Source organism: Populus nigra, chromosome 2 (genome assembly GCF_951802175.1).
Source record: "Populus nigra chromosome 2, ddPopNigr1.1, whole genome shotgun sequence".
Lineage (NCBI taxonomy): Eukaryota > Viridiplantae > Streptophyta > Magnoliopsida > Malpighiales > Salicaceae > Populus > Populus nigra.
The window spans coordinates 26828581-26854453 of record NC_084853.1 but is presented as its reverse complement, the minus strand read 5'-3'; the positions used below and the strand labels follow the sequence as shown (position 1 = coordinate 26854453).

The 25873-nt window shown below is 33.4% G+C and overlaps 2 protein-coding genes across 3 annotated transcripts; both read right to left on the bottom strand.

Moving 5' to 3' along the window:
- Nucleotides 1-1079: 1079 nt before the first annotated feature.
- Nucleotides 1080-3501, bottom strand: LOC133681632 (pentatricopeptide repeat-containing protein At5g48910). Its single transcript, XM_062104724.1, has one exon. The coding sequence runs from the start codon at nt 3392-3394 to the stop codon at nt 1505-1507; it is 1890 nt and encodes a 629-aa protein (XP_061960708.1). The 5' UTR covers nt 3395-3501; the 3' UTR covers nt 1080-1504.
- Nucleotides 3502-5591: 2090 nt separating this feature from the next.
- LOC133682491 (AUGMIN subunit 3) lies at nt 5592-17756 on the bottom strand. 2 transcript variants are annotated; one of them, XM_062105838.1, is made up of 18 exons: nt 17439-17756; nt 17314-17350; nt 17135-17238; nt 16842-17037; nt 16604-16670; nt 15996-16099; nt 15362-15446; nt 14492-14549; nt 13774-13905; nt 12796-12865; nt 12097-12154; nt 11928-11983; nt 11277-11429; nt 10949-11060; nt 10697-10838; nt 7254-7329; nt 6576-6671; nt 5592-5969 (listed from the first exon to the last, which is right to left on the bottom strand). In XM_062105838.1, exons 1-18 carry the CDS (start codon nt 17612-17614, stop codon nt 5838-5840), a joined length of 1854 nt encoding a protein of 617 aa, XP_061961822.1. In that variant the 5' UTR covers nt 17615-17756; the 3' UTR covers nt 5592-5837. The 2 variants fall into 2 exon arrangements, with proteins under 2 accessions (XP_061961822.1, XP_061961823.1); XM_062105839.1 differs by having other exon boundaries at nt 14492-14546; nt 17439-17755.
- Between the last annotated feature and the right edge of the window lie 8117 nt (nt 17757-25873).

Sequence of the window (25873 nt, the reverse complement as noted above, 5' to 3'; positions counted from 1 at the left end):
AATGAAAAGACAACTGTATCCTCTCCCTGCAGTTTTTGCAACTCTCTATGGCAAGGACAACTCTATCATTACACTGTTCCAATTCATAGTACTTTGTGTATAAGTAAACAATAATAATATTAATTATAATAAAAATCATAATATTTATAACACAAATAATAATATTTTTAATTTTAATACTTTTAATTATAATAAAAATAATAATATTTAGGATACAAATAATAATATTTATCATATTAATAATAATATTAAACTTTTATTATTATTTATCGTAATAATTTTTTTAAAAAAAATAACGATAATATTAACAATAATAATAATAATTGTTATTATTATTTTTTTTCACTTTTCTTCTCTACAAGGTCTGCAGACCCAGCCACACGAGTCTGCAACCCCTCGGGGGGTCTACAGACCGCAGGCGTAGGTCAGAAGAGACCCAGGCGTGCAGGTCTACATCCAGCGCGTGGTTCTGCAAACCCTAGACGCGCAAGTCTACAGACCGAGGTGCGCAAGTCTGGCCCTAGCGCCTAGGGCATTACAGCCCTAGTGTCAAATGTCTGCAGCCCCATCATGCCCCACTAAAATTTGCACAGATTGTTTTCTCCCAAACCATTCTTTCAATGTCAAATGCATCTCAATAAAAAAAACAACCCCATCCTTTCTCTGTAGTCTTTGCAACTCTATGTGGCGATGATAGCCCTGCCATTACACTGCTCTAATCACAGTATTTTATGTCAAGGTAAACAGTAACAGAGGTACCCCACAATGCCCCACTAAAATTTGCACGGACAGTTTTCTCCCAAATCATTCATTAAATATCAAATGCATCCCAATAAAAAGATAATTGTAGTCTCTCCTGCAGTTTTAGTAACTCTCTTTAGTAAGAACAACTTTATCATTACACTACTGGTAAATAGTAATAAGAACACTAATTTTTTTTTTTAGTATATTGTATAATATATCCATAAAAGAAAGTGAATGCTGACCTTTAAAGAAGTTAGACTGTGCAGCGAAGACTTCGGGAGCTGAGGGGTTCTGGGATTCTTGACTCATAAGTTTGGAAGCAGAGATTAAAATGATTGTCGGAAATGGAATATAAGGATGGCATTAAGAACTTGTGAAAATTACAGGACCACAATGAAGTTACATCACTCTCCGTGTGTTTAATTTGACATTTAGGCCAAAATTTCCTCTGCACAAAATAATTCTAATGGCTTGTAACTTCCTTCTTTACAGAATGGAAACATCAAACAAGTGAGCTAGCTCAATGTGTCTGAGACTACTCTTTTTCGAAGGATTTTGAAACACACCAGTACATGAGACCCTGGGATATTGCAGCTTTCAATCATATCCCACCTAAGATCATTTCTCATCATGAGCTGTGCTCTGTCCATGCTCTTCTTCTCATCCAATTTATGCTAAATAGATCGCAGAAAAGTCCTATTAAGCTATTTATAATTAGTACTAGTAAAGTGCTGGAAAATTGTGGTTGGAAAATGGCAAGTCACCAATAGTCCATACAGGAACACGAACCGTTCTCAAAATGATGGAAGCGCTTCCGGTCTCTTACGATTATCTTACGATTATAAATCTTTGAGACAAGTTTTATTGAAGAGTGACAATCTTCACAGACACGCAGGTTCTTAACAATTTGGAGTGGTGTCTGGGGCCTTGTACTGATTAAGCCAAAGGCAATTGCAATCTTTTCACTATGATAGTGCAATGCACTTTGTTTTTCTTTTTCGTCCATGTTGAGCAAGACTTGGGTAGTGTTTGGCCTGTATCCCACTGACCTTAATCGATCTGACATTTCCTCCAACATCGAATGGATTCCTTCAGCTCTAGGATGGGAATCATCTTCCACAAGGAATTCGTGTATCACTCCATCAAGCTCAATCCAACTACATCCAGGGTCTTTCCTTATATCCAATTCCTTCATTTTAAGCCTCACTTTGACAACCCCCTCCCAGTTTCCTTCGGAGGCAAACATATTGGAGAGAGCCACATAAGATCCACTATCATGTGGATACCAACCCATCAAAATTTTTGCAATACGTTCTCCTATCTCAATGTTTCCATGCATTTTACAAGCACCAAGCAAGGCCTTCAATATCACGTCATCCGGTTTAATAGGCATGTTAAGTATAAGCTGTTCAGCCTCTTCTAAACACCCAGCACGGCCTAATAGATCAACCATGCACCCATAATGTTCAATCCTAGGCAAGAGACCAACAATGTTAACCATATGGTAATAAACAGATCGACCCTCTTCAACTAAACCAGCATGGCTACAAGCACTCAATACACCAATATACACAACATCACTGGGAGTCACTCCAGCTTGTTGCATTCTCCAAAAGTGATCAAGAGCGTCCCTTGCTCGACCATGCATAGCAAGCCCGCCAATGATAGCACTCCAAGTAATGGGATTCTTTTTATTTCTTATCCCCTCAAATACCTGGACTGCTTTGTCAATGCTACCACACTTGGAATACATATCGATCAAAGCAGAACCAAGCACATCATCGATTTCAATCTCATTCTTCTCTGCAAACAGATGCACCCACTTTCCTAATTCAATAGCCCCTAGTCGCGAGATAGCAGGAAGAACACTAACCAAAGTCACGTAATTTGGAGGCACATCTCCCAATTGCATATCATGAAACATCTCAATCGCCTCCTTAAAGTGTCCATTTTGTGCACATCCAGATATCATCACATTCCACGAAACCACACTTTTATTAGGCATGCTATCAAACAACTCCCTAGAAGCTCTAAGATCCCCCATCCTCACATACCCATCTATCATAACATTCCATAAAACAACATTACCCTCTAGCCTTGTCTGATAAAACAAAACATGAGCATCTTTCATGGCCCCACACATAACATACACTCTAACAAGATTACTACGAACAAACTCATCACTAACCAATCCTAACTTCACAACAAACCCATGAAGCTGTTTCCCTTCTTCAATCCTAGCCAATTTCGCACAGGCTTTTAGCACACAAGGGAAAGTGAATTTATTAGGTTCCACGAGACCATCAGTAAGCATGTGGGAAAAATACAGTAAAGCCTCTAATGAGTTAACATGAAAAAGATCATCGTCATCGGAATCAGCTAAAGCTCTAATTATAGTATTCCAAGAGAAACAATTGGGATGATGGATTTGGCTAAAAAACTTACGTGCGTATTTGATTTCACGTTGAGTAGAGAGGGTGAGAAATTTGAGGAGTTCAGAAGCAGCAAGAGGGTGGTGTATTTGGCCTGTTTTGATGAAGTGGGCATGGATTTGCTTGAGGTGTCTTGTAGTCTTGCATCTGCTGATTTGAGGGAAGAGTGAAGATGGGTGATTTGGAGATGTGCTTGGTTTGTGGATGATCGTGTTCATTTTCAGCTGGGGTTCGGATTTTCATGGACACCGCAGCTTAGAATTGGATTATTAGATTGGATTTCTTGACCTCATATTCAGTTATGTGAAATTCGTTTGGGTGTCCCGTAAAATGACATCAAATATTAAGTATTTGTCTTTTCGGTACATCTTGATTTTTAAAATTTTATATATATTGTTTTAATTTATGAAAATTAAAAATAAATTTTAAAAAAAAATATTTTAATATTTTTTAAAAAACAAAAAACTTTAAAAAATAATTTCTTTTTAGTCACTAAAAATAAATTAAGTTAATATTTGGTTATTGTTTCACATGGAATCAGAGACAATAAAAATAAAAAAAAAATATAATATAATAGAAGTAATAATATTTGTCTTTGTATCATGTTTGAAGTTAAATATGAAAAAACTATTTTATCTTTAATATGTATTATTATTATTATTACTATTACTACTACTACTTTAGTTTATATTGAGTGTTTGAATTAATAATAATATAATAACTCTAATTATAAAACTTGAAATGACCTAATGAATCAACTTGAAATCCAGCCAACCCAAAGCATGGACAGGTCTAAATGTAATAAAAAATAATTGACATAGTTTGATGTAATAAAAAAACTTAGGAAGACTCACAACTCTTCGGTAAAACCTAGTTAAAGCCAAGATCGAAAACATATTGACTTTTGTTTTGAAAAATTTTCTATAAAAACGATATTGTTTTGATATTAAAAAAAATAAAGTTGATCCTTCCAACTAATGACTCGGACCTTGCTCCAAGTCGAAACCTGTTTCAAATTTTAAGATTATAATAATAACTATTTTTATCTTTATATGCTTTAGTTGAATAATTTTGAAATTAAAAGTGATTTACAAGAATATTTTAGGGATAAAAAATAATAAATAGTCTCTAGTTTATCTTTTCAACAAAAAAAATATATTTTTATCTTCATTATCTTTATCTCTTTTTTTTGTCATGAGACAATAATCAAATACTAATTTAATTCTTTGTAAAATGCCGCTTTATATATGTGTGTGTGTGTGTGTGTGTGTGTGTGGATATACTAAAGTAGGAATTATTAATGTGTCGATTAAATTTGCAATTAATATATAAAAATTGTAGACTAATTGATCATAATTAAGAAATGATAATTAGTTATGAAAGTATGCCCAACGTACCATGTTTCCAGATCATAATACATGTTAATGATTGGTGTTAATTATAGATTAAAGAAATAATACAACGTAAGGTGGCACGATAATATAAAGTAAACTGTTAAAAAGAGACTTAGTAGAAATTTAATATGGAGAATTTACCTATTTAAATTGTCAATACGGTACATTGTTTATTTATATTATGTTATGGATACAATGAATATGTATTTTCTTTCGTGATGTTATTATATTATATATATATATATATATATATATATGTGTGTGTGTGTGTGTGTGTGTGTGTGTGTGTGTGTGTGATGTAAATGATAATAAAATCACATAATGTATCAATGGAACGTGATAATATATTTTTTAAAAAAAATTCTATTTCTAACTTGTTATGAGTACATGGCGTGTCATGAGTCATTGAATTTCGCGGGTTTTTACAACAATCATTACATTGCCTTCAATCTCTTCTGTAGTTAGACGGGAGGGATGAAATACAGTAAATTAAATAAAACCCTGCTCTTAATTTGAGAAATCTATCAATATTAATGGAAAATAAAAACCAAACCAACTCTACACTCCCTTTTATAATTTACTCGACAGAGAAAATTCTTTTTTCATGTTTTCTATCGCTATTAGCATTTGAAATCTCTGGATTTATTTGCCTCTCCAAGATCGATTGGGTCAGTTCTAGTTCTGGATCTTTTCGCTGCCATGGCATTAATCGTAGTTGCTGCTTTTAGTGGCGGCGGCGGAGGTGATTTTCACTTCCAAAGATTCTGACCCAACACCGCCAATGACTTTTATGTTACGTACCTACATGCGTTACATTAAATTCTTATTGCACACAATAGCTAAATTTTCTTCTCCTGTTTTAGCTGCTGCTTTAAATTTTCTTCTGTTTTCCTCTCCCCCTGAGTTTGATCCATCGACTCGCGAAGCCTTTTCATCCCATGTTCTTTTGAATAACACAAACCGCAGCTGCTTTTTTACATGTTTTTGCTTGTGCTCGTGCCAGTGGCATCTGCAAATAAGCTACGGCAGAAAGAATCCATTTCTCTGTTCCATGTTTCATTGATGTTGCATTTATGAAACCCTGGTAATGGATAACATTTGTTCCTTGTCTGATGTGGAGCTTCAGTAGCAACAGAAGCTGCCATTGGACTCATGATACTCTACCGATAACAGTATGGACGTAACTCTAGATTCAAGAAACAAATCAGCTTGTCTTTTTTTTAAAGGTAAGAATAGAATAGACAGACAGACTAAATGAACAAGTGGATCAAGCAACTTGCAAAGCTCTGACTCGAGCAGTCAATTCTCTAACTTGGCTTCTCAAACGTTCAGGATTGCAGAAGAAATCAACAAAAACACGCCTTTGAAGTCCAACCTCTTGTGAATGATGTTTTACAATCTGCAAGAGAAATGAACGTGGACAGGAAATTCAGATGCATGGCGTAATAGGTGTGGTTTTAAAAATTGAGCAGAGGACGGGGACTTCTTCCTTGTGGCGTAGCATGGTGTAGGCATAGAAGCAGAAGAATCTTTTTATGTAAATTTCTTTCAAGATTCACTATAAAAACTATCTTTGATGTACGTAAGCAATTGGAGATATGCTAGAGAAAGGTATTATCTCATATTGTGCAAAAGAAACATGTTGCCCTGAAAGCTAAGTCACGATTTCATTTCTTTTCTTAACATTAAGCGTTGCGGTTTACCCCTAAAAGCTAAGTCACGATTTGATTTCTTTTCTTTTTTTAACATTAAGTGTTACGGTTTACAGTCACCTTTGTTATTGTTGTCATCTTTAAAGGCTTACTGAAGGGCCCCTAATTATCCTCCCTCCACTTGGAAGGTTAATTCACTTCAGACTAAACCAGGTAAGGAAATGCATCTGTCTCAAAATTTCGACAGTCCAGTTATTCTTGTATTGTTTTAATATACTGTGAAGTGATGATTCAGCTATAAGTAGGAATTAACCCATGGGATGATTTTTCATAATATATCAATGTAAGCTCACCTCATTCTTCTTGCAGTGTTCAAGGGTCACCTCTTCAACCGCCACAGATAGTTTTGCGTTGATCTTTTCCATTTCATCAAGCTCCTTCATTAATGTCTAAAACAGGCAACAAATGTCACAGGTGCAAACATCTCAAGTTAGAACACAAAAGAAACAGCACAATGAGCGCTTAATATATTCAGACAGTGCATCAGGGAAGATTCAAAAACTGTATATATTAGAAACAACGTAGAATGATTGCTCCAGTCAGTCCTTGTATCTAATATCCATAAAGCCACCAGAACACCCATGTCCCTTTGAAAGGTCCAAAATGGCAGTAACCTCTCTCTAAAGACAACCTCTTTCCAAGAATTGAAGGCATGGTAAGGACACATGAAAAGTTTGATAAAAATATAGGTTCTTCAACAAAGATCAGGTAACTATGCTTCAAAGAGGAAATTCTGGAAACACCCAGCAAGGGCATCAATATTTTTGATTTACAATCATTTAAAGTTTCAGAAATCAATCAGAAGTGATGCTGCATGTTTTGATATTTAAAATTAATCACTGGGCCATACATATAACTCAGATATTTAAGTAACAAGAGCATAAACCAACAAGAACATGGAAGGACAAAAACTGCAAAAGACCATTCAACCAGTTAAACATAAGATGAAAGAAATAACAGTGCGATTTTACCCGAGGTGTCAGTATTGGCTGTGCAGTTGTTGAAGATGCAAACAACAATTGCTGCAAACTTTGAATAAGTGTACAACTGCAAGAAATAAACAGAAAATGTGATAACTGCTTCAGAGTTTTACTAGCAGCCGCCTGCTCCCTCCCTCACATTCTAAAAATCAGTCCATTCATGTGAATAATTCCAATATTCCCAACTACAATTTCCACTAAAAGCTAGTCTATAGAATGGTTATTCCTCTTGTTTCTCGATTGCATTAAGTGTTTCATTGAACCCTACCCCCCCCCCCCCCCAATCTGAAAGCAAAATGTAGCATGGAGGTTTTACAGTGATTTTCAATGCATTTAACTGCGGGCTTCAATCACAACCCCCTTTCCACCACCCAGCCAAAAAGAACCCTAACCAGAAGAAATTTTGTCCACAAAAATACCCTTTCAAAGATATAATGGATCCTTCTGTAGAAAATGATCTACAAAGAAGAGATGGTGACATTGGCAAAAGACAAAATTCCTGAACACAAGGAAGTCCGTGGACACATAACAATTCAATCTTTGATTGTCTTCTAGGCATCATCACTATCTTGTATTAGGGAAATCATATAGTGATGCAACAATAAGCATGCCAATCACAGAGGATCTCATGTTCAAATCATATAGTGATGCAAACATAACACTTAAATCTTTGATACCACTTGTCACAGGGTCAAATTTTTCACCCCAAAATTCAGCCCTTTACAGCAGTTTAGTCCTGACTAGACCAAGTCTTGCCTTCCCTTTCACTCATGTTTACCTACAACTGTGTTTCGCTCACCCAAAGAGGTTCTCACATTTTTCTTGTCATAAGCAAATAACCAGCACAAGTAAATAATCTCAAAGCACTTAGCAAAAACTCTCAACCTTTATTAATCTCGTCAACAAAAGATTTACACAATACAAGTGTTTGTGTCATGCACAAAGATTGCATGCTACACAGCAATGGCCTTCCAAGCTTATTTATAAACAAGTATGAATGGTTTACAAAGCATATAACTATCATCCCTATTTTTTAGAAAGTAGTGGGACACTTTCTCCCCCATGAACATAGTGGGTGGTTTTGACTCATGATCTTAGTGTCTTGAGGAGCAATCTCAATCATGCCCACATGTTCAACAAGCATGTCCCCATTACCATAACCGTCATAACTACTCACCACATTGTTGTCCATGTAACCTGAAATTTGTTTGTCTAACTGTCAACCCTCTACTAACATTCCAGCTGTGTTTTTGCCACCTTGACAAGTCTATCCTCCAAGTCCAGTTTCATGCCAAGTCAAGAACCTATGATTCGTACAAAACCGATGCACGCTGCCTGCTGAATTCGTTGTTGCCCACTGTGGGCTGTCATTGTCCTTTGCTGCTGAATTCTCGGCAGTTTGCATTCGTTGGCGCGTGCCTAGAACTCTAACAAACCATCCCCATTAGAAGAGTTTGTCGTCCTTCTCGAAATAGAGGTGAGGTATTCCTGCACTGTGTCTTCGAATTGCCACAAATCCATCTCCTTTTCCCATGAAACCTTCGAGTTTTTCTCTCATTTTACTAAAAACTCAGTTCATCGATTCTTCCTATGTTGGCTGAGTCAACAATGATCTTGACAATTTCATTGCCAAACTGTTTGTGAATCGTTGGAGGAGCTCTTTGTGACTTACTTTGTTTTGGATCTTCTTGATCTTGTTAGAATAGTCTCAAATAACTTATATGAAAAGTTAGAAGAAGCTTTAGCCATTCTAGTAACTTCAATCTATAAGCAGCAACCCCCATTTTTTTTCATGATTTCAAAAGGTCCATCATATCTCGGCACCTACCCTTAATGTTGTCTTCCCCATAATTTTCTTCCAGATTTGTGGAGTTAATTTGAGCAACACCTTGTCGCCCTCAATGAATTCCAGCAATCTTCGTTTCTGGTTAGCATAATTAAGCATCCATCTTCAAGGTGTTGTTTGAGCAAGAAACGAAAACTACTGGAATTCAGTAAGGGCGACAAGGTGTTGCTTAAATAAACTCCACAAATCTTGAAGAAAATTATAGGGAAACAAAGCATCTAGGGTTGGTGCCGAGATATGATGGACCTTTCAAAATCATGGAAAAAGTGAGGGTTGTTGCCTATAGATTAAAGATGTCATAACGACTAAAGTTTCATCAAACTTTTCATATAAGTTATTTGAGACCATTCCAACAAGATCAAGAAGATCCAAAACAAAGTAAGTCACAAAGAGCTCCTTCAACGATTCCCAAACAGTTTGATAATAGTATTGTCAAGATCACATCGTCGACTCGACCAGCATAAAAAGAATTGACGAAATGAGTTTTTAGTAAAATGGAAGAAAAACTCGAAGGTTTAATGGGAAAAGGACATAAATTTGTGGCAATTCGAAAACAAAGTGCAGGAATACCTCACTTCTATTCTGACGAGGACGTTGGACTCTTCTGGTGGGGATGGTTTATTAGAGTTCTAGGTGTGAGCACGCGCCAACGAGTGCAAATTGCCTAGAATTCAACAGCATTGGACAATGGCAACCCATAGTAGGCAGTAGCGAATTCAGCAAGCAGCGTGCATCGGTTTTTTGCAAGTCATAGGTTCTTGACTTGGCATGAAACTAGACTTGGAGGATGGAGTTTCCAAGGTAGCAAAAATACAACTGGAATGTCAGTGGAGGGCTAGCATTTAGACAAACAAATTTTAGGATAAATGTATAGTAGTGTGGTGAGTAGTTATGGCGGTTATGATCATGAAATCATGGGGGAAATGGGTGAACAGATCATGGGGACATGGTTGTTGAACATGGGGGCATAGCTAGGATGGCTCCTCAAGACACTAAGATCATGAGATCACGGGTCAAAACCACCCTCTATGTTCATGGAAACATGGAGGGAAAGCGCCCCACTACTTCCTAAAACGTAGGGATGATAGTTATATACTTTATAACCTCTCATACTTGTCTATAAATAAGCTAAAAATGTCATGGTTGTGTAGTATGCAATCTTTATGCATAGCACACATACTTGTATTATGGAAATCCTTTGTTTATGAGATTAATAAAGGTTGGGAGTTTTTCCTGTATTTGTTGTGTGCTTTGAGATTATTTATTTGTGTTGGTTATTTGCTTACGAAGAAAATTATAGGAACCTCTTTGGGTGAGCAAAACACAGAGTCATAGGTAAACACAAGTGAAAGGGAAAGCAAGGCTTAGTCTAGTCAGGAGTATATTGTCGCAAAAGGCTGAATTTTGGGGTAAAAAGTTTAACAATGTGACTAAATAGGGAAATCATTTAGTGATGCAACAATAATCATGCCAATCACAGAGGATCTCATGTTCAAATCATACCGTTTTGGTGGGGACAGGGGAAACAAAGAAAACCTGATACTATTCAATGTAGTAGTGGAAACTTAGTTGAAATTCGATTACTCACAGCTCGATGATGCATCTATTTCTGTCTTCTGGAAGGGAGTTCTCAAGATCAGACTGAAGTGTCATCAAATCTGCATGTAGAGCAGAAATCTGTTGTACAATGCCAGGAGCTGATACATATATTGATAATCCGGCTTGAGCATCTGAAGGAATGACAGAAGCAAAAAATTGAATCCCATAATTAGTACACCTCCAACAAACAATAAATTTTACAACAATTTAACTGTGAGGGGAAAGGGTATGCGGTCATTACTTGAATGGATACTTAGAAGGTCCCTAATACCATGCAGAAGAGTATCCCGATCATCCACTGCTCCTTGTTCTTGTATATCAGATGCAGCTTGAGTTAGTGCCAGGCAACAACCCTATCACATGTTAATAAAAAGTTATTGACAAAATTCTTCTGAACATAGTATATATATGATCATTTCAGCCCAATTCCTGATTTGGTTAAAATGACAGATAAAAACAGAAAAAATTCTAGAAGACAAACTTGTAGGTGGCCAGCACATTTGATAAAAGTGGCAATCTCATGAAAATCAGGAGAAACTAAAACAAAAGGCTTAGGAAGTAAGGAATACCACTCGGCCCTTAGTTGCTGAAAGGTACCCTTGAAGCTCTGACTCAATGACTTTAAGTAATGAATATGCTCCAAGCATGTTCTTCTTTTCCAACTGACAAGCTATTTTCAAGAACTGATGCCTTGCTAGTTGATTTATTAGATGATTTATGAACTGCAGCAAGAAATTAAGATTATGAATCCTCATAAAAATACATGCAGGTGTATTCATAGTATAGAATTGTTTCATCAGTGTCACAACAATTTATTCAATTGGTTTATATGAAAATTGGATGAGATGGATGGTTTTTGTACGAACACATTCAGAACTATTTACAGTATGGATTAATCTAACACCAGTATAGCAATGCAGAAGTAAACAGTTGTTGGAACATCCACAATCAGTTCTAAAACACAAATATTGCAGCAGTAGTCATCAAATCCTGACTTGAACAGGACGTCAAATTGGGTAAATTGTCTATTTGATAGCTTCTGTTAGGTTCTATTATCAGAACAAGCGAGCAACAAAAAAGAATATTGGAAAGGGAGGCTGTGGAAGCAGATAGGACATGATGGCAATCAAGAGCCTGCTTTCAGATGAACTAACTCTTTGTCCAGAATACAACTATAACCAGGATGCAAAGAGATAAACTTATAAAGTTGACAACAATACCATTTTCTGTCGATTAATATAGCATTCTTGACGCATGACCTTTAAATCATAGTCACCTGCAAGTGCATAAATTAGAATTGATTTAAGTTCACAGCCAATGCTATCAGAACCACAAAATTGAAAATGCACTTCCTCTTTCTAGAACAGGAAAGCTACAACTTCGTAATACCTTGCAAAATGTATGTGTCTTGGAGTTGAGCTAACTCCCAACAAAGATCTGGAATGGTCTGAAAAATTGATGCTGAATCATTAGAGGGCAAATATTATGCATATAGTAACCTCTAAGAAAAGCCCAGCTTTGGTAATTGTCTGTGTCTGTGAGTGAGTGAATGAATGAGAGAGAATATAGATGAATAAAACAACAGAAACCACTAAGCATTCTCACGACCACCATGCCATCTTTTTTCTCTGTTGCAGCCACCCATGCAACCACTGTTCCCCCATATTTAAGGTTCAGTTTTTTGTCTAAGCAATCAATGTTCCCACAGATTGAAATAATATCATTAACAGTGCCAACTTCAAAATTTCCCTAAATACATCAGTATCGTCTAAAAGAGGCCACACAAACTGCAATCACTAAACCGTAAGGTTTTCCTGCATATCCCAAAGTGCAAACTTAAGGTTTTCCTCTCTGAATGTTTTTAGGAAAGGAAAGATTTAATTAAAACAAAAGGAATAGAAAATAATAGAAGGAGAATGAGCCATCCTCCATGGGCAAAATACAACAGATGTCACAATGAAAATATGTGGGCTTTCAAATCCTGCTGAATACTAGCACAAGAGTTATAGTACCTCTAAATACTCCATGACAGCCTACAGAATTTAAAAAAAATATATAGATAAAATTAGGAAATACACCCAAACAAACCTCAGATAATAACTTATCTTCTTTGTGATGAAGATTTGAAAGCTCTTCCACCAATACAACATGTTTTCTCCTGCTCATTCAAGATAAATACAAGATGTCACATAAAATAGCCAAAACAATAACATGATATAAGTTCCTCAAGGAAAGGTGAAATTTGAAGGTTTGACAAAAACCCAAAGGGGATTTTGTGTAAAAGGAGGTTTCTTTAGTATTTTATTAAAACATGGTGGGTTTTCTGTACAAACATTCAAACTTTTGGGTGGTATCTATTATATTCATGATAACTCAGTGTGGGTTTATTGTAATTCATCCTAGGAATTTTTGTTAATTGTTGCCGCTACTTTCATAGGAAGTTGGATGACAGGACATGACATTGCAGGCTTGTGTGCAATGAGAGTAATTATTTCCTTAGGCTGGAGGGGTTATTTTAGAATAACAAAAGAGGATTCGCTGAGGCAAAGAGGTTTCCAGGGAGACATTTATGATGGAGGAAGTCCCCATAACTATTTTAAATGCAAATTAACAAAGTTCATAATTACCATGTTATCCTCAAGAATTAGTGTCAAGGTATTTGTAATTATATAGTTGCAACAGAAATGAAAGCCACTTTCAACATATTTGAGAGACTATGTCAGGTGATAAAAGCATTTTAATAATGCAAAGCCTTCTCTATGGCATTAGTGGCAAAAGTGTCTACCCCACAGCATAATCTCCATTAAGGATCATCTACAATCCATTTTGATAAGAGGACACAAAAGAATCCAGCCATTCTCTATATTTTACAAGCATGCATACGAGCATACGTGCATATGCTTGTAAAATACAGAGAATGTATATATGTATATGTGCATATGTCTATGTATGTATGTATGAAAGAACAATATCACTGAGTGTATCACCTTATGCTTGATCAGAAGCCATAAAAATAGAAGTTAAAGACCATAGACTGAAAAAGAATATAGAACATGAAATTTCTACCTTAGAGAATGAAGATCAAGATGTATGTGTGCTTCATCTGATGTTACTTGAGATTTAAGTACCATCAGAATAGCTTGCTGCTTGGCATTCTCAACCTGGGCTTCAACCCACTGCCTTTCACTTGTTCCAAATCTGTCAAATTTGTTAGCATTTTTATCAACCATCAGACTTAAATCAAGGAGTTTCAAAAAAATATCACCACTAAACACCAAGAAAAACAAGATAGAAAAAAAATCACCCCCCTCCCCGTGATGCCACACCCAAGATCAAGTTTTCATGTGTGTGTGTTTATGCATAGGAGGGAGCAAGGAAGAGGACAAGGGATATATCGAAAAATCAAAGTCATAGAACAGCCACATGAATACATGACAAATTGCTTAACCACCAATCTCAGACATAAACTCTTCTAAACCTTAATTTAACCTGTGGGTGTCATTGAAGTAATAGACATGGATTCTTGATGCAAGTCAATCACTATAAATATTGCAAAGACCGGTAGTTTCTTTCTCAAGAACAGTTCACAACATTTAAAACTTATGTTATCTTGACCAAAAGTTTTAAAACTATACTGCATGAAATTAAAATAACCACCACTTGTAGAAGGCTTCTAATTGGTATAGCAATGGTTACCATGGAGCAAGACAAAGTAAGTACAGAATAAGCACAGAACCATATGGGAAAAATAAGCAATTACAGAAAACTAAGATAAACAACATACATAGAACGAAGCCGTTGCAATTCTGAAACACGCTGGTGATGGGATTGTTCTAAATCTGCTTCATCCAAAAAGAAGTGACAGTATTTTAACAGGATGATACATGTTATATGCAACAATGTTGTCAAAGGCAAAAGGTGCCAAGCCTTTAAAATGCATGTGGCGCTAGACGCTTGCCCGAATGAACCAAGGCGATATGCAATAAATTAAACTAACCATGTATGTATGTATGTATAACATTATATTATAATATATGTGGCGCTAGACGCTTGCCCAAATGAACCAAGGCGATATGCAATAAATTAAACTAACCATGTATGTATGTATGCATGTATAATATTATATTATAATATATAAATCTAAAATATATATCTTCCCAATTAAGATTACATCATTAGAAAATCAAAAGAAAATACCATAACATAGTCATATAAAGTTATATTTTTCACCCTTAAAACAAAAAATAAGATAATTTAAAGTAGTAACTGTGTTGTAAAAGGTGCTAAAAGGCGTCAAGCCTGTAAAATGCTTGAGGCGATAGCCTAGGCAGTGCTTCGATGAATATCATCGCTTGAGGCTGATAAAGACGTTGTGATCTCACCTTGCCTCGCCTATAGCACTTAAGCGCACGCCTTTTGACAACACTAATATGCAAATGCCCATGCAAGTCCAAATCAAGAATATGTTAGTGACATGTGAATCTCAACGTTAATGCATTAAATCCTAACACATAGATTGCATGTATCTCACCATGGTAATCGTATTTCTACATAATATTAGTTGCAGAGGTACTTATACAAGGAAGATAAAGGCAACAAGGGAAGAAAAGGATGCATCATGAACTTTAGTTGCAGAAGCAAAAGTGAAGGATACCTCGTACTAAAATATTTGAGACGTCATCAAGACTCACCCACGAACATTTTGATTTGCCCTCCTCAGCTACTAGTCGAAAAGGTCCCTGATTTTTATAACACATTATGACCATGAAACCTATAAAAAAGACCATTTCTTGAAACTGAGAGTGATCTAATATGTATCCTACTGTTGACAAAATTGTTCATAACAGAATACTCAACTTGTACTTTCAATCAGAATTATTAGGCAGATACATATTGTCTAGTGCATTGAGTCAGGATTTAAACTTTGGATCCCAGTATTTATTGAGTTACAGTAGAGCATGACTTTGAACAGACAGATACTTTTAAGAAAAAGCAAGAGTGAAATGGAAAAGATGCAAAAAAGGAGAGTAATGTCCCTTACTTCTCAAAAAAGTGATGTTTCAGCTATATTCAAGAACAAATATTGCCATGGTAAAAAATAATGTGTCTACTTAAAGTCACTGAAAACAGATAAACAGTCAACAGAAATAACTACTATACCACTCCACTGGTCATGGATGTCCTTGACTAAATTTCTGCAACTTTAGGTCCTAAGAGTACCTATATAGACATGCAAAATGGCTTCAAATTCAATACTATAAGAGAGAAACAGTTTGGCATCCACATACCGTGTCCAGTTGCTTAGAGAACCACTGATTTATTTCCTTTGTACAAGATGAATCTTGAAGCCAGTACTGATGAAAATCAGAGTAAGCTAAGTAGATGCCACCCTCTGCGAGAAAAATAGTGATAGAAGCCATCAAAAGAAAAACCGAAAATAATTTTTTGTTAGTTTGTGACTCTATCTATGACCTTAGGAGTTGAAGTCAATCCAATAATTGGTTGTCAGAAGTCTGGATAAGAGCAGAGCTTCCATTTTTGTGCATCATCTTGCCATTCATTTTCTTCTTACCCCCACCCCCAAACCATCCAAACAAGCCTTATGTTCTATAATGAAGCTTGAGAATGGCCCAAAGTATACCATACACTGGGGCTCAATTACAATTAGAGTAAAGAACCATACCACACATCAATGCCTGTATTCAATTGAAAACAAGGCTTTAAATCGACTTCGTTATCCTCTTTACAAATAGATTCAAACACCATATGTTTGAAAGTAAAAGATCTAAAGTTGAAGGTCTAATCTTTCACAAGAAATGCTTTACAAAAACTGATTGTAATTCAATAATTTCAAATGGCCAAAACAACAAGTTAAAAACAGAAAGGGAAACACTACCATCGCCAGAATGATAGTGAGCCAACTCTTGTGCTGTAGATGCAATCCTTCCAAGAACTTCATTCATCTACATTACAAAGAAAGATTTCAGAAGGCATAGCAAGCAACAAAATACGACATGCAGTTTTGTCTCTGAAAGCAACCCGCGTTAAACAAGAGATAAAGAGAGTACTCCAATTATCATTGCTGTTGATGAAGTTAAGTACATTTTTAAAAAATAAAAAATAAGATTACATACCCTTAAGTTTCGTGCTGAAAGAGTATCATCAACTGCAGCAAGGCATCCATTCACAGTAGATGTTGCAGCAACTCGAGCCCGTCTCCCTTGGATCAAAGCAGAAGCCTGGCCAGAAAGCAAATCAAACTGCGCCTGCAAATGCCTGAGCTGTTTCTGCAACTCCAAAGCTTCAGCTTTATAAGCCGAAGTGGCATCCCTAAGACAAAAAAAAAATCAGAAATTAATAAATGATAACGCGTAGAATTGAAAGGTTTGCAAGGAAGAAAAAAGATGATTAAGAAGTGGGAAATTGCCTTATATCTTTTAAGGGTTCTTCAGCGCCAAAAACTTCCTCCTGATTGTCTCTCCTTGAAGAAAAAGCTGAAATGCTATCATAAGCAAACTCCAAGTCCTCACCCTAGCCAAAATCCCACTCTAATTACACAAATCATTTTTAAAAAAAGAAAAACATAAAGTGGGAAGGGAATTGCACCTCCAAAAGCTTCTCCTCTTGAAGAAACTGTTCGTACCTGGAGAATCGATTGAAAAACAAAATTAGATCTGATGTGAAGAAATAGAAATAAGAAAGAAAAAAGAAGAGGAGTGAGAAGAAGTAACCGGGAGAGGTCGGAGAGGGAGAGGACGTTGGAAGAGCGGAGACTGGAGCAGATCCAGTCGAGGATAGGGCGTGCGTCGTCGTATTGGAAAGGCCATTCGAAACTGTCTGGGTCTAGTGTTTCTGCCCCTTCGTAACCTAATTCTCCGAGCAATGCGCATAGTCGAGTCCCGCTCATTTTTTGCTTTCTTAGATCTTCTTCTTCGATTCAGTGAGCATTTGCTGGAGTTTTTTGGCGCCGGCCTGGTTTGATTGAAACCAGTGAGCAAGCCTGCCCACTTCCGCCCTTCTTTCTTTTCTTTTTTATTTCCTTATTAATAATAGACTGCAAAAATACACGTGTTTCTGTTTTATGCATTTAAGCTCTTTTCCTTCCGGTGTACTGCAATATTTTCTTTCATGTGATAGATACGTGCTATTTATTAATTTTGGTTTATTTTACGTTTTAAAAATAATTTTTAAAAATTTTAATTTTTTTTTAAATTAATATTTTTTAATATTTTTATGATGCATTAATGTTAAAAATAATTTTTAAAAAATAAAAAAATATTATTGTAATGTATTTTTAAATAAAAATGCAACTACATTTTTATCAAATAACGGGTTAATTTTTTGTTTTTTTTCTTTAGGTTTTTTAGTATTTAAAAAAAAATTCCAAATCCAATCCCTCTTTAATTTTAACATTTCTATTATAGATTTTTATTTGATTTTAGTGATTATTTTTTATTATTATGTATCTAATATGAAAATAATAATTGATTTTTCATGAAAAATCAATTCAAATTGTTTTTTTATTTTTAAAATTTTTAAATATATTTTGAACAAGATTTTATTATATTTATAATTTATTTTAGCTTGATTACGCATGATATAGTGCATACTATTTTAATTGTTTTTTTAGTTAATTAACTTTAAAAATTATAAAATGTTTTATTCATAACAGAAACAATTACTCTAATTAAAAATTTTATATTCGCTAAAATAAATGATAAACATGTTGATAAAAAAAATTACTAAAACTTTCTACAATGCCTAAATTTTATTTCATGTTTTGTATCTAAAAAAATCTTGGTCTTGTTAGACATAACACATATATACAAACTAGAATAAATTAATATGAAAAATATCCTTACAATCTAATAATAAAAAAATATAAAATATATTTTGTTGACATTTTTTTAATTAAAAAAAATTAAGAAAAAAAACCATTAAAATTAAACGTGTTCAATCCTTTTATTGCATGATTTTCAAAACCAAAAACCATTAGAGTGCTCTTCTTGCATATCTCTATCATGAGACGTCGTCGTTTTAATTTCAAGCAACAAGAGAGTTGTTGATAGACAAATTAATAAGCAACAAGAGAATTTGGTTGAAGGTATAATTGTTGTATCAGCTCTTAAAACTACTCGCCCGCCAATGGTCCCTTGTTGTGAAGATGATTGTACATCGGCTGTCGTCTCCTCCATAACTAATCACATCTCATTAACTATAAGAATGCCACCTCAATAACAGCTATTAATGTTGTTATTTTATAAATATTCTAATTGCATACGCGCGATGAATAATAAAACTTTAAGAATAAAAAACTCATTATTGACAACAATAAAAATTTTATTATTTTAAAATACTTCAACAAGTAAATATCATTTATTATTTTAATTTAAGCATATTTATTTTAATTATTAGTATGCATGTTAGTACTTTGATTTTATATCAATTGCAAGTTTGAAAATATGTTTAATATGTATACTAATATTCTTTTTTTTATATGTATGTTAAGAGCGTGTTTGTGTTGAGCTTTTAATTTTTCATGTTTATAAATTTAAAATTGTATACATTATAGGTTTACCTTAAACAATTTTTATATTTTGTACGTTTTTGTTATGATAAATTAAATATATTTACTTACTAGTATAATATGTTTACAACCTTGAATATATATTGTTTTTCACATGACCTATTAGTCATTACAAGATTTGTTTAAGGTAGATGTGTTTTTTCTGATTTTTTTAAGCATGATTAAAATGACTACAATGCCTTTAAAGATAAAATTTTTAAAGCTAGTGTATAAGGGCCCTTTTGTTCTTTACCGTTTTGAAATACATAAAAATGACAACTTTACCTTAATAAACAAAAATTTGAAAGCTTACTTTTAGGGTTTTTTTGGTCTTTTTCACTGTGGTTTTTTTGTTATTACCAAATAGAGTGAGGACATTTTTAGTCTTTTAGTAATTATTAAATATTATTTAAATAGAAAAAATTGCCAGTGTATTTGGCGCTTCCCGACAGCCAAAATCCACCTTGCGCCATGTCATTGAAAGTGTCGCATCATCCTTTTCTTTTTATGGTGGCGGGTGTTGTCGATAGTGGCGTGGTTTGTCGTCGGGGTCGTTTTCTCTTTTCTTTTCATTCTTTTCTCTCCTTTCCCCTCAAAATTTGTGCCAACCATGGAAACATTCAGAGTTTTTCTCTGATTTATAAGGATCTTCACTTCGTCTTTATTCTTTTGGTTTTTGTTCTTGGCTTTTCTGTAAAACTTTGATTTGTTTTTAATTCCATCCTTCAATTTCAATTTATGATATTTTTTTCCAATTCGGGCCTCATTTTTTTTTTGGATTCCTTTTCTTAAATAATTGTTCTTTTCAATTTCACCTTTTAATAAAAAAAATTGTATTTATTTTTTATTTCTATTTAGGTCCCTTTTTTTATTGTTTTAGTTTTTTTGTCCTTTTGTTTAATTTACTTTTCTTTTCAATTTCACCTTCTAATAAGAAATAAAATTTACTTTGTATTTCAATTTTGATCCACATTCTTTTGATTGTTCTAATTCTTTTAGGTTCTTTTGTTAAATTAGTTTTTCTTTTCAATTTCATCTTTTAGTAAAAAATAAAATTTATTTTGTATTTCATTTTTTATCCTCATTCTTTTAATTGTTAGTTGTTGTTTTAAATTATTTTGTATAATTGAAATTCTTTTTTCAATTTTATCTTTCAACATTTAATTGATTGAGAATTGAACTTCATGTTTTTTCCATATGGGATACTTCTAGTTTAGTGACCCGGGTCACGGGTATGAAAAGTTAGCACAGGTTGAAATCAATTTTTTACTTTTTTTTTTTTGCTTTCATCATTCGACATTGCTTTTTAAAAAAAAAATAGGCTTTGTTATTTTTATCGTTTTCTTTATATCGGGTTATCCAAATCTTATAATTTAGGCTACAAGTTTGGCGGGATAACTCAAGTTAGCTCGACCCTAATTATTAGAATTACAAGTTTGTCATGCTAACTAAGGGTGATTCAAGCTGATTTTTTAGGTTATATTTTTACCCAATTTCATCCTTTTATATTTAATAAGTTGATAATTGAGCTCCATTGTTTGTTTCTTTTAGAAAAATATTTTTTTTCAGGTTATTGTGATATTTTTTTTTAATTTGATCCATCTGCTATCGTTGTGTATTCTTTATCATCTAATTAAAATAAAATTAACTTATTTGATCATGTTGAATCTATGACCTAAGTAATGAATTCTTATTCCTTCTTTGAAACACAGTTTTGAGACTTAAACATCATTTATTTAATACAAAAGAAATTCAAGCCTGCTGCTTGACCGCTTTTTATGTTCGGCTTGTTTTAACTCGCAAGTGCACGAGTGTGCGATGTAGCAATTAACTCGGTAAGATCGAGGTCATATCCACAGAGAGCTAGATCTGGAAATTAAGCTAGGTAACAAAAAAAACTCAAGAGAAATTAAATTAACAATAACTTGGTTGAAAATAATTGATGGATTTGTTTTCAAAGATGAAAAGGTGTAAATAGATTTTAAATGACAAGAAAAAGTAAGTCTTGGTCCAAATCAATTTTAATGGTGATGTATTGGTGATTCCTTTAACATATATAAGATAACTCAACCTAATATCAACGATGGTGATATTAGATCGGAAGATATTACAATGAAGTTTAAAAAGATGAAGATTGATTATTGCTTAAGAATGAACAAGTACTTTCATATTAAGTAAGACATTGAATCAAGCAATCTCTATACCAAAACTAAGGTGTGTGCATAAAAATTCAAGATTATAACATTACCTAAATGATTTCTAAAATTTCTTTGCAATAAATAACATTCATGAAGAAAATGAAAAGATAGACATTAAGATTCATTCATATCTTAAAGAACTCACCTCAACCACCATCATCCTTGATTTGGATCCAAGAAGGAGATTAGCCAACCATGATTATATGTAATAACACTTTAATAAATATGAAATAACTTAAATCAAACTGAAATAATAAGTTTTACAATCTAAAGAACCGAAATCTATAAAGAAGAACACAACACAATTGCAGTAAAAATTCGGACACAAATCTGACTCTAACTTTGGACAGCAATTCGACCCTCTTAGAAGCCTCCTTTGGAGATGGCTATTAGAGACATATTTATAGGCCATTCTGTTAGATTTCCAGATCATTAAAGAACAGCTCATTTGGATATCTGAGTCAAAAGTTATGGACAAAACACCGAAAGGTGTTCTGGAAAATCAAACCAGGCCAGCTTGGAGAACACTTTGGTGCACGTTTTTCTTCCTCCTTTATGAGTTGTCTCTTTCTTCTTTTGACCCAAAATAATGTCACAATGTCCCCTCCAGCTTTCCATCCATGTGCTTGCCCTCTTGGATCAATGAATTACCCAAATAAATCAAATGTTATTTATTGTGTGGACATGTAGGATCATGGATTGTGTTTGGGCTGATTTGGAGGGTGATTTGGGGCTGATTTGGGGCTGAATTTAAGCATCAAATAAGGATACAAATGTACTTATTATTTGGGCTAAGATTGACATTGAAACCTTGAGTGTTTGATGGTTGAAGTTTGCACACAACATAAGGCATGTTTGGGCTTGAAATAGATCATATGATATTCTTTTCTAGAATTGGACTAGAATTGATTTTTGGGGCAAATTTGGAGCACTTATTTGAACCAAGATTTGCTTCAATCTTCAACTAAATTTCTCTTCAATTCTTTGTTCCGAATTCCGACGTTGAATTTTCTGAAATAATTCATTTAAGCTCCAAAAACCTATCGAGACATTAAAAGAAACTTCATTACCAAAAAGCACATCAATTATTATAAAAAACCCAAATAAAAATAATAAATACATATGTAAAATAAGAGACTTAATGATACTTTTGATGCACAATCACCTGCATTGTAGTTGTGGTCCACAACTTGTAATACATAAATGGATTTTTAAGTGCATTATATGGTTAAGATATATAGATTGTTTATGTATCAATATATTTAAATTTTAATTAATAATATTTTTCTCATGTATGAGAAAATTAACAAATTAGGTCCTCATGCAAATAAAAAGGATAAGAATTAAGACACCAATACCAAGTTGGAAAAATAAAAAAAAAATATAAGAAATAAACATTAATGAAAAACTTTAAATTACATTTTTTTAGATTTAAGATACATATTGGATATTTTTTGATAAGATATCAAGGTAAAAAAATCAAGAAAACTATCTCTTAAACTATATTCATCCACATTAAGGTCCTTCAAGCTGTTTAAGAGTTTATAATAATATTGAAGTTAAATTATATATTATTTGAACCCTAATTCAGATTAAGCATTATTAATAAGTGTGAGATGTATTATAATTGATGTTAAAACATGATATGAATAATACAGATAAATATAATCAAGGTTGTCAATTTCATCTTGGTTGGCGCTCTGTTTTTTCAATTGAAACTGTATGTTTCGGTTTCAAAGGGTTTCGACATAGCGTTTTTGGGTTATATATATATAAAATTCAAAATATTAATTCAATAAACATAATCTCAATTCAAATATAAATTAGCTTGAATTTATGCAATTCAAATTTCAAACACAAGTAAAAAAGTGGGAGTTAAACTGATATGACTTGATCAACTTGATAAGTTCAAAGACAATATGCAGGACGATTGGTAAAAATATAGCTTGATTAAAAAAATTCAAGACGACGTATTCTTAAAAAATAATATTGAAACAACAACATATTAGATCAACTCATGTCAACTTGGGTTAACATTCCAAATCCGCGATTCGGGTTATGAGACTAGGATAATTTTATAGAAAACAAACCAAAATAAATGATAAAGCTTAATTTATAATCAGCCAAATGTTAAAACAAAAAAAAATGTCAATTAAAGAAATAGATAAAAAATTGAGTCAACTAGGTTAACTCGTCAAACCCGTCATATAGGTCATGAGACTAGATAACCACAAAAAAAAACAAATCATAATAAATAATGAAGTCCAATATCCAATAAACTAAGTGTTAGAGGATGAAATAGAGAAAAATACAAATTTTTTTAGAAAAAGAAAGAAACAAAACACTATTTGACCAAAACAAAACAATTTGAATTTAAGCGGAATTTCTAGAACGAATCGAGATTCTGAACGTGATAAAATCTATTTTATTTTATTTTTTGAACTAAAACAAGAAAATCAACAGCTTGAATATAATTATAATTACCAGTAGGACCCATCAGCGTTGGGTCCTGTTATGGACATGACCCAAGACTTTATTTTTTTTCTTTTATCTTATTTTTTTTATACGGTAAAGAAGAAATAAATTGATGGGGTTTTTTTTATTATATAAAAGTTGGGTGGTGATAATATTTTTTCATTTGAGGTTGCGTTGAATTTTCTTATTAAAACATGTTTGTTTTTGCGTTTCAAAAATGCTAGCATATTAACAATGGTGACGAATGTAGTATATGCATAATCTATTTCAATAAAATACTAAAGAAATTAAAGAAAAAAAGAGGAGGAAAGTTGTCCCACCTAGTGAAGGATTATGTTATCTTTAATGGACATAAAAGGAGAATTCATTTAGTAATATTATTTTTTTAAAACAAATCCTGGTAATTGTAATGTGTTATTTTTTATTCTTTTAGATTAGACTAAATGATTTATACATTTTAACAAACTTTATGAATATTCAAAAAATAGTTAAATAGTGGCATAAAAATTTTATATGTGCATAGTTTTAATATATAACTCAGATATAATCGCAATGAACTCTTTAAAAAAAAAACATTCAGAAAATTTATAATTCTAATATTATCATATTAAAGTTGTTGGAGCTTTAAATAAATTTTTTATTCACATCATATAATTTATATACATGTATTATACAAGAGAATTTTTTAACAATAAAAATCTATTAAAAAATAATTCATAAATATTATAATATAATGTTATTTTGGGTAATATTATAAGGATAGCGGATCTTATTGCCCAGCAGAGCTTAATGATGTTGGCCCCAACTGAGTTTGACTCTGTAGTCAGACCAAAGTTTATCGGGCCTGACTTTGCCGCCAAACCCAATTATAATGGGTCTTGCTATTTAGCAGGACCCAATGTTGCCAGTAGGACCCACTATAGTTGAGCTCTGCTGCCAGCAAGACCCAACAACGTTGAGCTCTGCTGCCAGCAAAACCCACTGCTGCTAAGTTATGTGTTAGCATGATCTAATAGTGTTGGACGTGTATGTTTCATTCGTTAGTTGGTTTTGCTACCCAGTAAGAATCAATGCTGTTGGGTCTTGTTGCCCAGTAAGTCGCAACAACGTTGGGCTCAACTGCTAGCAGGACCCACTAAAGTTGGACCATGGTACCACCAGGACCTAACATCGGTGGGCCCTGCTACCACTAGGACCCAATAGCATTGGTTGGGCCTGTTTCATTCGAAATCCCAGCCTACAATTGGCCCGAAAGAAATCGGTTAATCCGGAACTCGGGTGACCCAACAAAATCTCGATAGAGTTTTTTTTTTAATTTTTTTCTTATACCTAGAGACTCCTCTTTTTTATATTTTTAGTTAGTTACTAACTCATTTCAAAGTTCACTATATAAATACTAAAAGAATATTTATTTTTTCAATGTGGGATTTGAAATCTTTTAATATACTCTACGTTCATAAGAAAAAATTTATGTTTTTTCAATGTGGGATAAAAAATCTTTTGAGATAATCTTTTAAACTTAATTGTTTACAACATGTATAACCTATATCCACATAGATTATTTTTTAATTTTTTTATATAAAATATTAAAATCTCAAATATTTTTTTTTAATTTTCCCAGTTTGACCCGAGTCAATTCAAGTAACTTAGGACCCGACTCTTTGACTAAGTCAATAACTAGACTAGGTTTGATAACTATAGTTGTCATGAAAATATATTTTTTGATTTGTTATATTTTTTAAACTATTAAAATATATTAAAAAAATTTATATAAATAATTTTTAATAAAAAATAAAAATATTAAACCCACGGTAAAACATGAATAATGTAGCTACACAACGCGTAAAAAAGGATAGAGTACATCCAGGTGCGGAATGCTATTCCAGCCCATTAGTAAACCTAAATTGTTTGGGCCAGTGAAGATAGA